At 45.4% G+C, this 11,705-nt stretch overlaps 1 protein-coding gene across 1 annotated transcript; it reads right to left on the minus strand.

The window, feature by feature from the left end:
- Window positions 1–567: 567 nt before the first annotated feature.
- OTUD6B (OTU deubiquitinase 6B) lies at window positions 568–11,400 on the minus strand. The gene is made up of 7 exons (XM_068170775.1): window positions 11,247–11,400; window positions 8,207–8,361; window positions 6,917–7,012; window positions 5,430–5,742; window positions 2,760–2,821; window positions 1,270–1,376; window positions 568–759 (listed from the first exon to the last, which is right to left on the minus strand). The coding sequence occupies exons 1-7, from the start codon at window positions 11,335–11,337 to the stop codon at window positions 675–677; spliced, it is 909 nt and encodes a 302-aa protein (XP_068026876.1). The 5' UTR covers window positions 11,338–11,400; the 3' UTR covers window positions 568–674.
- Window positions 11,401–11,705: the final 305 nt, after the last annotated feature.

Below are 11,705 nucleotides of genomic sequence, written 5' to 3' on the forward strand. Positions count from 1 at the left end.
GTCCTCAACCCTTAGTGTGAATCTGAGATGAAAGCCTTTAAAATGAAAGGACTGTGCAATTCCTTCAGCTAAGCAAGACATTCTACTGCTAGATTTGTCTGCAGCTCTTCTCTGCCCAAACCAAAACAGGTAGTCCTCCTACAGCATCTTGATAAAACCTGAAATTAGGGCTAGATCTGGATAGGACTAAAAAAAGCACTGCAGAGGATATTCCATCACTCCAAATAAAATTACTCACTTAAAATGCCTTAACTGTTCCATGATCATCAAAATCTGCCAGAAATGATGTGATAGGAACCTTTGGGTAGCCTGGATGCTCCAGTAGAAATGCAAACCAACCAAAACATTTACTACTGGTTACTTTCACTGCAGCAAGGGATGAAACTCTATTAAAAGTGGATTTCTGATCTACACAGTCATCATTCTAGAGACTGTGCAAACAAGATTCGTACCAACAAGTTCAAAATAACGTTGTGTGGTTTTGGTTTGGCTCTGCTTCACATCTAAAGCTATCTTTCATTTATAGTCAAACCTTTTCAGTCCTTCACCCCCCCCCCCCCCCCCCCATTTTTCATCCACTCCATTTAGTTTCACTTTCCAGTCTGTCTGGGAATTGCCTGGAGCCCAACATTCAAAGATGCAACTTTTATCCATGTGGATTCATGACTTCTGTGCTAGCTGCCATTTTCTGTAGCAGTGTCTGTTAGAAGTTTGACAGAATTGTAATGTTCCCCTAATCCATAGGCATGTCTCATGTACCTAAAAAAAAAGCAGCAAGTTACAGAATTAGTGTTCAGCCTACTGAAGATATATGCCATGCCAAGCACTAACAGCAGTGGAAGACAGCTTAATAAAGACAAGTTTTATCACAGAAAAGAGATCATTAAGTAAGAGAGCATTTAAGATAATTTTTAGTTCTGGTGACTTCCAGGCACAGACTGAGAGAGACTTCAGACACAAACCAACCAAAAGGTTTCTTGCTGCATCTTATTTAAATGTCACCACTGTCTTGTAGCTTGACCTTGTAGTATTCTATAAAGCAATGACTCAATCACACTTCAGACTGGTTTTCAGCATTTTAAGAGCTCTAATTCTCTCTTTAAACTAAGTGTGTCAATCAATTTCTGACCTGCCAGATCACCATTCAAGCAGCTTCAATGTCAGACATACCAGAAAACAAAAGAGCAGGTGAAATAAATCAATGCGGAGCACGCTGCTACAGAAATAAGGGCACAATGTTTTTAAGAAGGAATAAAATTACACACTTACACAAGGACTATTGGTTTGCCTGAATATTCTTCACCAACAATGATGGGAGGGGAATCCATTTGCACCACTTCAATAGGTGTTTGCAAGATGTGTGACAAAGCCCTTAGCTTTGAGGCATCAAACCGTTTCGATGACAGCCCAACGTAGGGAGGAGAGAGGAAGACACCACATTTAGTTTTGGCAGACACAAGTTTAAGGACATTTCAAATATGATCAACTTGATTAAAGTCAGCAAAATTATTTTAACTTTCAAAAACCTTCAGCTGAAAGCAGGTTGCATTAAATGAAACACTCCAATGGCATGACATTTAACACACGTGAGTGCCAACTTCTACACATTGGCCAGACCCATTGGGGTCAGAGAGGCTGAGAGCAGCCAGGCAGAAAGGGACCTGGGGGGACTGGTTGATAGTAGGCTGAACATGAGCCAGCAGTGTGCCCAGATGGCCAAGAAGGCCAATGGCATCCTGGCCTGCATCAGGAACAGTGTGGCCAGCAGGAGCAGGGAAGTCATTCTGCCCCTGCACTCAGCACTGCATAAGCCACACCTTGAATCCTGTCTCCAGTTCCAGGCCACTCAGTTTAGGAAAGATGTTGGAAGGTGAGGTGTCCAGAGAAGGACAACAAAGCTGGGGAGGGGTCTGGAGCACAGCCCTGTGAGGAGAGGCTGAGGGAGCTGGGGTTGCTTAGGCTGGAGAAGAGGAGGCTCAGGGAAGACCTTATTGCTGTCTACAACTACCTGAAGGGACTCTGTGCCCAGGTGGGGGTTGGTCTCTTCTCCCAGGTACCCAGCACCAGAACAAGAGGACAGTCTCAAGCTGTGCCAGAGGAGATTTAGGCTGGATGTTAGGAAGAAATTCTTCCCAGCAAGAGAGATTGGCCATTGAAATGGGCTGCCCAGGGAGGTGGTGGAGTCACCATCACTGGAGGTGTTTAAGAAGAGACTGGATGGGGTACTTGGTGCCATGGTTTAGTTGATCAGATGGTGTGATAGGTTGGACTTGATGATCTCTGAGGTCTTTTCCATTCTAATTTTATTCTATACTTTGATGATATAACAAGGTCACATGGGATGAGCTTCACTAACTTGGTAACTTCCATAAAACAGAAAACAGAACATGAGCCAAGCAAGTACTTTCTCAAGCTCAACTACTGGTTTACATTACAGAAAGCTAACACTGCTCACTCTGCTCAGCTTTGCTGCGTAACAAAGTACTTTCTCCTTCAAAGGCTTCCCCCACTCATACTGTCAGTCTCCCTAATGATCTTCAGAACTCCTGAATTCATTACTTGCAAGTCATCAAGTACAGCAGAACAGCAGCACACCACCAGAAGAGCTACTCATTGGGAAAACAATTACAACCATAGGGGAAAACTCTGGATAAACTACTTATATGTTCCCTCAGCTATTGTTCCTCAAGATGCCCTTTTTGAACAGTACATTCACCTATTTCAGAGTTTCACCAATGAACTATGAAGCCAATACTCACTTCCAGCTGACCACCCCATGCAGCTGTGTTTGCTATATCATCACAGTATTTTTCAAATTCCTCTGTAGGGAAAGAAAACAAAGCTTTCAGTATTTCTCTTATTTGAGAGCAAGCAGCTAAGGAAAAGCAAGCAACTGCACAATGAAGAACTGGAACCTGGGAAGGTCAAACACATTATACAGGAAAATACATTTGTTAAAGAGAAATAAAGGAAGAGAAAAACACCAAAGGCCAGGAAAAAAACAACCCTGTAACTCTTTCAGAAAGAAAAGTTAAGACTGAAGACAAATAAAACCATGTGTGGAAATAAAAAGAAGTACAGGTTTGCATTTTAAACTTGATTCAGGGAGCTGCAGACAAGCAAGAAGTTTTCTTCTGTTAAGTTTCAGAGAGCTGTTTTGAGACTCATGAAAAGAACATGGGAACTCTTAGTATGCTTACTTCTCACCAGCTGAAGTGAGGCCTGTTTTTCAAATCTGGTAACTGTCTATAGGTAAGCTGTTGGTTTGGTGGGGTTTTATTTCCAAATTAGCTGTCTTTTTTAGCCTCTGAAGTATTTATCCCCAGTAGTTCTCTGTTCATAGCCAAAATACCTTAGAGTAGCTCAGAGAAACCAAGCTTTCAAATTAACAAATTACAACCCCTCAGGCTGCTGAAATGTAGGAATAAAGAAAGAACTAATTTTCTGAAGACTTCCCATCAGTGCTTTTCACACATCCCCCTAATCACAGAATTGTTTGAGTTGGAGAAGACCTTTAAGGTCATTGAGTCCCACCATTGAGTCCCACCATTATCTCCCTCTACCAAGTCTAGCCTCTTTGAAACCCCTCCAAGAATGGGGATTCAACCACCTCCCCAGGCAGGCTGTTCCAGTCCTTGAGAACCCTTCCACTGAAAAAGTTTCTTCTAATATCCAATTTAAACCCTTCTTGGCGCAATTTGAGGCTATTTCCCCTTGTCCTGTCACTTACTAGGCAGGAAAAGACACCAACATCCACCCTGCCACAGCCTCCTTTAAGGGATTTGTGGAGAGAAACGAGGTCTCCTCACCTAAGCCTCCTGTTCTCCAGGCTGAGCATCCCCCCAGGTCCCACAGCTGCTCCTCCCTAGCCCTGTTCTCCAGACCCTTCACCAGCTTTGCTGCCCTTCTCTGGACTTATTCCAGCACATCAATGTAGTGAGAGCCCCAAAACTGAACACAGTCCTCAAAGTGTGGCATCACCATCACCAGTGCTGAGTACAGTTGGACAATCCCTTCCCTGGTCCAGGCCATGATGCTGTTGGCCTTCTTGGCCACCTGAGCACAGTGCTGGCTCATTCAGACAGATGAATTTACTATAAATCCACTTTAATAAGGGATATAAGAATACCACAACTCCCTTCTGCTCTTCAGAATGTCATTCAATATTCTCTTGGGACACATTTATCTTGTGACAATTATCCTAGGAGAGACACTTCCTACTTCACACCAGCAGCCAGTCACTAAATTAAATCTACAGCAACAGTGACTAAATGAATGGAGCAGTAAGTTAAAAATGTATGAAGTGATTTACATGGCACTCCAAACATGCAGTAAGAAATTAGTAAGCCACTGCTCAAATAAGTAGTACAGAAACTCCATTTAATTGCATTTACTCTGCCTACATCATTGATCCACATTAAAAACAAAAAAGCTGGCCAGCAGGTCAAGAGAAGTGATTCTTCCCCTTTACTCTCCTCTTGGGAGACCGCACCTAGAATGCTGTGTCCAGTTCTGATGTCCTCATCAGGACAGAGCTGGCCGAGTGAGTTCAGAGAAGGGCCACAAGGATAATCCAAGGGCTGGAGACCTCTTCTGTGAGAGCAGGCTGAGGGAGCTGGGGTTGTTCAGCCTGGAAAAGAGAAGACTCTGGGGGGGAAACCTTAGAGCTGCCTTCCAACACCTGGAGGGATCCTACAAGAAGGCTGGAGAGTGACTTCTCATAAGGGTGCCTAGCAATAGGACAAGGGGAAATTGTTTTAAGATGAAGGAGAGTAGATTCAAACTGGATAGGAAGAAGTTCTTCAGTATGAGGGTGGTGAGACCCTGGAATAGGCTGCCCAGGTGATCCAGGCCAAGCTGGATGAGGCCTTGAGCAGCCAAGTCTAGTTGAGAGGTGTCCCTGCCCATGGCAGGGAGATGAGAGAAGATGATCTCCTAGATCCCTTCCAAACTAAGTCATTTTGTGATTCTATGATATCTTTTAGTGTAGTCTGTTTAAAAGGCTCTGAAAGATCTAGCATAAACAGTGAAAATAAAGGTTGAATAAGCATCTATGCAATCTACTATAAATAAATACTTTCATGCTCATTTTTTTAGCAGCTTTCCTATCTCAACTGAGGACACCAACATAAAAGTTGACCTCAAAAATCATCCCAAAGCTGTCAGACAAGCTGTTTGTAAGACAACTTCCACCACACACCAGAACATGATGAACATCTAGTAACCAGAAACAACTTGTTTATTTTTAATGGGAAGTTATCTTTGCTAGATTACAACAACTTGGGTGTACCAAGTTTCATAGTGGCCAAGTCTGTGTTTCACAGACCACAGCTGAGCTAGCAAAGTAACAAATTCAGCAGTCCCCAAGATTGAGAATTATCACAAAGAGTTGTAACAGCTTTAAAAATCTTTTCTGCCCCGAGTCCTACCTCTGCTGTACATGTCTCCAGTGCTGGGGTTTGTAAGGAAGGGCAGGAAGTCATCCAAGTGACTCTGCATGTACTTTGCTGTTTGGTTCCTCAGAGCCGCAACAGTGCAGGAGTTGTGGCGATCCTTGAGCTGATCCTCAATAGCTCTGTACATGCAGTGGCCATCTGAAGGGATCTGCTTGATCTCCAAGTGCCTTGCTGCCAACAGGGAGGCAAGCTTCTGGCTTTCAAGATGTCTAGCACCAGTTAAATTTTCGATCTCAGCTTCAGCTATCCTTTCTTCTCTTTCTTTCTCCAAGGCAGCTTTTTTCTCCTTAAAGCACATCAAAATTACATCAAGTGTCAAAATGTAGATGATGCCTGTACAGCTCTCAGCTTAGTGCTTACTTCTGTTTTCTCAGTACATTCATGTGTGTGAAATGCTCTTCAAGTGAGTACTAGCAAATCAGAGACCTCTTCAACCCAAACTTTAGCAAATGGTCGAGACTGATATACCTTAACTGCCTCTGACACGACACCTCAAATGATGTAACAGGAGAAAGTTACATTGCCAGGCACAGGAAAACTTTACAACAGCTGTAGTCAGGCCACTAACAGTAATATAGGGGAATTCTAATTAAACCAAAGAAAATATTGCTCACAGTAAGTGTGAGATCTAGCACTCGGGCGTGTGATTGCATAGTGGCATTCATGTTATGAAACTGAAACTCCTTCAGGCTAGATACTACAGATCATAAAAGACTAGTCCTAAAGGATGGGTAAGAATGCATTCAGAGAATACTAGAGGTGATGTAATATTAAATAACACAAACCCCAGTTAACCAGGGAATAAGAGTCAAGTAAGCAATTAAAAAAGGATACACCACCAGACTGGTTTAGGTGACCACACAACACAGGAAAACCAGACTACGGAGTTTCTCGTTTCCATGGTGTGATCAATTAATAACATCCTTTCATCGTCTTAATTACAAGGCAGCTCTGGGCAGGGATCATGTAACATGAGATGGCTTCTGCAATAAAGCAGTGCTTCTCTGGCCCTGAACCAAGATTCATGCAGGTACAATGAGGATGTAAATCCATCACAAGTGAAGCTTCCGATGTCAAATGGATTTAACTCTAAAGGCCTTGACAACAGGTAGTGCCTCTTAACAATGCAAATCTTCCAGCATGTTCTCAAAAGTGTAAAGTTCCACCAGCTGCATATTTTCCACATATTTTACACTATTCTATTTCTTTATTACTGTTTTTAGTGACATTCTTTAAAAATCATTTGCTTTTACATGATTTGCTTTTTTTCTGGCTCCCTATCTCCTGACCTGTTCCAATTCTCACCTCATGGCAGAGAGCAAAAAACCTACAACTACTTATAAGATGCTTTACAGATTTCTCAAGGCACCCAGTAGGTAAATTAGCCATGTAATTGTGTAACTTTGGTTATTAAAGTGGCTACAACTTCAACCAAATGTTTGTGCCACTGCAAGCCATACCCGCCTCTTCTGTGCTTTTGATACTCGGGGATGGGGAATTTGTTGCTCTACTCCTTCAAGCTCTAAATTGGCAACTCCATCAGCTATGGAATCTGTCTGAAAAGAAAAGGAAAACAGTTAAAATGTTCTTATTAGTATAAATGATAACTCAGATGCTCAGCTCCTGGAACACTTAACTTATGTTTCTAGGTAAATGGGTGTATTTATGAGGTTTAACCACGCAGGTCTGTGCATAGCACAGAACCGGTCAAAACCAAAAGTAAAGCACGACACATCCCAAGCCACTGCCATGCACTTCAACACTTTTTATGTGCTCTCAATATATGAGCTGTGCATCTCAGATGTTTATCACAGTATCACTAAAGTTGGAAGAGACCTCAAAGATCATCAAGTCCAACCTGTCACCACAGACCTCATGACTAGACCATGGAACCAAGTGCCACATCCAATCCCCTCTTGAACACCTCCAGGGATGGCGACTCCACCACCTCCCTGGGCAGCACATTCCAATGGGGAATGACTCTCTCGGTGAAGAACTTTCTCCTCACCTTGAGCCTAAACTTCCCCTGGTGCAGCTTGGGACTGTGTCCTCTTGTTCTGGTGCTGGTTGCCTGGGAGAAGAGACCAACCTCTTCCTGGCTACAACCTCCCTTCAGGTAGTTGTAGACAGCAATGAGGTCACCCTTGAGCCTCCTCTTTTCCAGGTGAAGCAACCCCAGCTCCCTCAGCCTCTCCTCACAGGGCTGTGCTCAAGGCTTCTCCCCAGCCTTATTGCCCTTTTCTGGACATGTTCAAGTGTCTTCGATGTCCTTCTTAAACTGAGGGGCCCAGAACTGGACACAGGACTCAAGGTGTGGCCTAACCAATGCAGAGTACAGGGGCACAATGACTTCCCTGCTCCTGCTGGCCACACTATTCCTAATGCAGGCCAGGATGCCGTTGGCCTTCTTGGTCTCTTACAAGCTTCCCTACTTAAGTGTGCACACTGCTTACTGGCTGAAAGGGAGAGCTCTCGTCACCATACAAGCTGGCTGAAGTACTCAAAGTATTATGTTCTGTGATGATCAAAGCAGAACTATGGAATCATTACTGCTCAACAACAACAGGAACCTCCACTGTTCAAATGTCCCTCCTAGCAATTCTTATCTACCATAACAGCTGAACCTTTCCAAAAACTGAGTTCCTAACACTGCAGACAGCAGAAGAAGTGAATTTTAGTGCTGCCTCATTGTAATTTTTAAAAGTTACAGAAGGCCTAACAGAACTCCTATCTGAAGCGAAGGCACCTACCTTATTCTGCTCAGGTGAAGATTCCTTCAGCTGCTTTAGTTCCTCCTTGTGCTTCTGTTCAAGTTCTGCCTCCAATTTGGCAACCTCGTCAGCCAGCTGTTTTCTTCGCTTCTTATCGTTCTTGGGAACAACATTTTTCATGCCTTGAATTTTTGCTGTTAAAGAAGCAGTGCAACAAAACATTACCTCTCAATGCAAGCACTCCACAACCACTGCAGAAGAGAGAACTGCAAGTCACACAGAAAAACTGGCTAGTACCAATACATTAGCATGCTTCAGCAGCTCAGCTGTAAGCCTGCCTGTGATACAACCATCATAGCTGAAAGCAGCTGCATTTTTCTTATAAAAGGTAAACATATTTAAAGAAGAAAAAAAGTCTTGTGCCAGGTGACTAGTAGAAATACTTGTAAACTTCATCAGTACTGCAGCCTGCTGCCCCTCTACACTGCATTTGTTAGGCTGCACCTTGAGTCCTGTGTCCAGTTCTGGGCCCCTCAGTTTAGGAAGGAGGTTGACTTGCTGGAGCATGTCCAGAGAAGGGCAACAAAGTTGGTGAGGGGCTTGCAACACAAGCCCTGTGAGGAGAAGCTGTGGGAGCTGGGGTTGCTTAGCCTGGAGAAGAGGAGACTCAAGGGTGACCTTATTGCTCTCTACAACTACCTGAAGGGAGGTTGTAGACAGGCAGAGGTTGGTCTTGGCAACCAGCACCAGAACAAGAGGACACAGTCTCAAGCTGTGCCAGGGGAGGTTTAGGCTGGAGGTTAGGAGGACGTTCTACACAGAGAGAGTGATTGCCCTTTGGCATGTGCTGCCCAGGGAGGTGGGGGAGTCACCATCACTGGAGATCTTCAGAAGACTTGATAGGCTGCTTGGTGGCATGGTTTAGTTGATTAGGTGGTGTTGGATGATAGGTTGGACGTGATGATGTTGAAGGTCTCTTCCAACCTGGTTTATTCTATTGTGCCTTCAAAAAGAACATCTGGGCATTGAGATCTCAAACCCTGTTCCAGGCAAGATGCCTACATTTTTAATCACACCAGATTGTAAGCAAAAGAGTTTACCTGTCTGTAAAATTAAGTTTCTAAAAGCAAAATGGATATCTGAGGAAAAAACCTCAACCTGCTTAAATTCCACAAGCTGCAAGTCAAGGCTCCATTTCTCAAATCATAAAATAATTTGGTTTAAAAAGGATGCCTGGAGGTCACCTAGTTCAACCTCCTGCTCACATTGGGGCTGAATTCAAAGCTCCACCAGGCTACATTAATTCAGATTTATTCAGATGACTGTGCAAAGTCTCTATGGATGAACATTCTGCAACCACTCTGGGCACTTCTTTCCACAATATTTAACCATTACTGTTGTGAAAATATTTTCCCTTTCTCTTCCCATGAGTATTTTTTCATGCTATCACTTTCAGCCCTTGTCTTTAGTCCACTCTCTACACTCTGATACTGCGAAGATTCTTATTCTACCCAATACCCTGTGGGAACTACAACCTGACCCCCCCAGTCATCTTCTCCAGTCCTAACAGCTTCCACAGACTGGGCTTTTACACAAACAGGCCCTGCTACCTCTCATCACTTCTGTATTCACCATTTTAGAGTTACAGCATTATTCAACACCCTGCTTGCTGTTCACCACACGTATATTTTCCTGTCCTTCACACTTGACTAAACACAATTGAGCTGAAGATGATGATGATAAAGAAACTTCAAGAGGAAGCAGCAAGAATGCCCACAGACATATTTATATTAAGCATTCAGCCTCAGAGATGAATCAGCTACATCTGGCAGAAAAGCAGTTTTGTTCATAAAAATTAACATCATGAGGGGAAAAAGAAATGCAGGACTTCAGAGAGACACAAGGAGAGCATATAGGGGCTGCTGGAGACAGGGACCGTGAGCTGATGGAGATACTGTATTTCCAAAGGCCGAAGTTAAGCTTATGTTAACTCTTGAGAACAAAATGTGGTGCTATTTGCCAAACACTAATCACTGCACTTACCAAGAATGTATTTTCCATGTAGGAAAATGTGTGCCTGTAGGTCACCTGCCTCTTAACTGGGAAGACTGGGGCTCTGTCTTCTGTATACCCTCCCACTTCAGGCAGTGTAGGACTGCAATTAGATACCCCTTTGCCACCTTCTGTAGGTGGAAAAATCCTCTATTCTTCAGCCTTTCCCAACCAACATGCCAGCCACCAAACCATAACACTTGATTCCTACCCTGCTTTTAAATTTCAGCCCAATCTGAGGGTGGAAAAGGCACCTCCAAACACTAAGCTCCTGCAGATTGAACGACAACACACAGCCCAGGTGTCCCTCCTTCAGCCCTCGGACAAAACGCTGCAGACAGGCCTGTTTCCTTACACACTAAAAAAGCCAAGCAAGGAAAAGGCCACATCAATATACCAGCAACGAGAAAGGCTTAACAAAAAGGTTATAATCAACTATAAAAACACAACTAAACAGAACGATTTAGTTGTAGTAATCTACTGTACCAGAGTAGATAAAATGTGGCTCATGAGCCATTCACGTGTAGCACTGTAAGGTCTTCCATTGATACCTTCCTGCGTGTGGACAGAGGGTGCAAGTTCACTTCAGTCCAGCTGCACCTCAAAAGCAGGAAGGTAGCTGTCTGGGCAGCAAAGCCCCACACGCAGGCTTTTCAAATCTGAAACGCCTTACAGAACCACAGGACTCGATGATCTCGAAGGTCTTTCCCAAGCTGGTTACTTCTACTCTCTTCCTTTAACTTGTGTGGCTCCTGCGCGATGAGAGCCACACCTGGCAGCAAAGCGTGGCTCCGACACCTCTGCCCAGACACAGCGTTTTTACAGCGGACATCCTCCTGCCCTTGCGCTGCCGCCTCTCTCTACGCCCCGCAGTGGCAACCGTGCCAGCCACCGTCCAGCCCTCCCAGCTCAGCTTCCGCCGAGCCCACCCCGTGTCTCCCCGCCACCCCCTTCGGCAAGGCCGGCACCTAAGGGAGCTGCTCTCCCCTTCTTCTCCCCGCCTCTGGCGGGTCGCAACACTTCTTACCCTGGAGCTCCCGCTTCTCCCTGCGCTGCCGCTTCACCAGCTGCTGCAGCGGCCCTTCAGCCTCCGACTCCTCATCCCCGGAGCCCTCCATAGGTGCTCACGGCGTCGCCTCTGCCCACGGCAGCGCCGCTTATGACCTCCAACCCCTGCGCCAGGCGGGACTTCGCCGCGCTTCCGGCGGCACTGCCCCGCCCGCCCCGCCCCGCCCGCCGCCCTTCCTGTGACTGCCGGCGAGCGGCGCGGCGCTCGGCCCGTTCTGCGGCTTCCTGCCCTCGCAGGGCTCAGCCGTGCGCTGCTTGCCCTTCGCCGGTGAGGCTCGCGCCCCGGCCCCGCTCCTCAGCCCGTTGGCTGCGGGCCCCGAGCTCGGGGAGTTCCTCTTGCGCTCTGCTTGTGAGCCCACAACAGCGGGGAGGGAAAGGATGGCAGGAAAGGGGCCCCCACGCACACGCTCTGTCCTCT

The sequence above is a fragment of the Melanerpes formicivorus genome, unplaced genomic scaffold, assembly GCF_026170545.1.
Source record: "Melanerpes formicivorus ecotype bairdi unplaced genomic scaffold, bMelFor1.0.p_v2 SCAF_595, whole genome shotgun sequence".
NCBI lineage: Eukaryota > Metazoa > Chordata > Aves > Piciformes > Picidae > Melanerpes > Melanerpes formicivorus.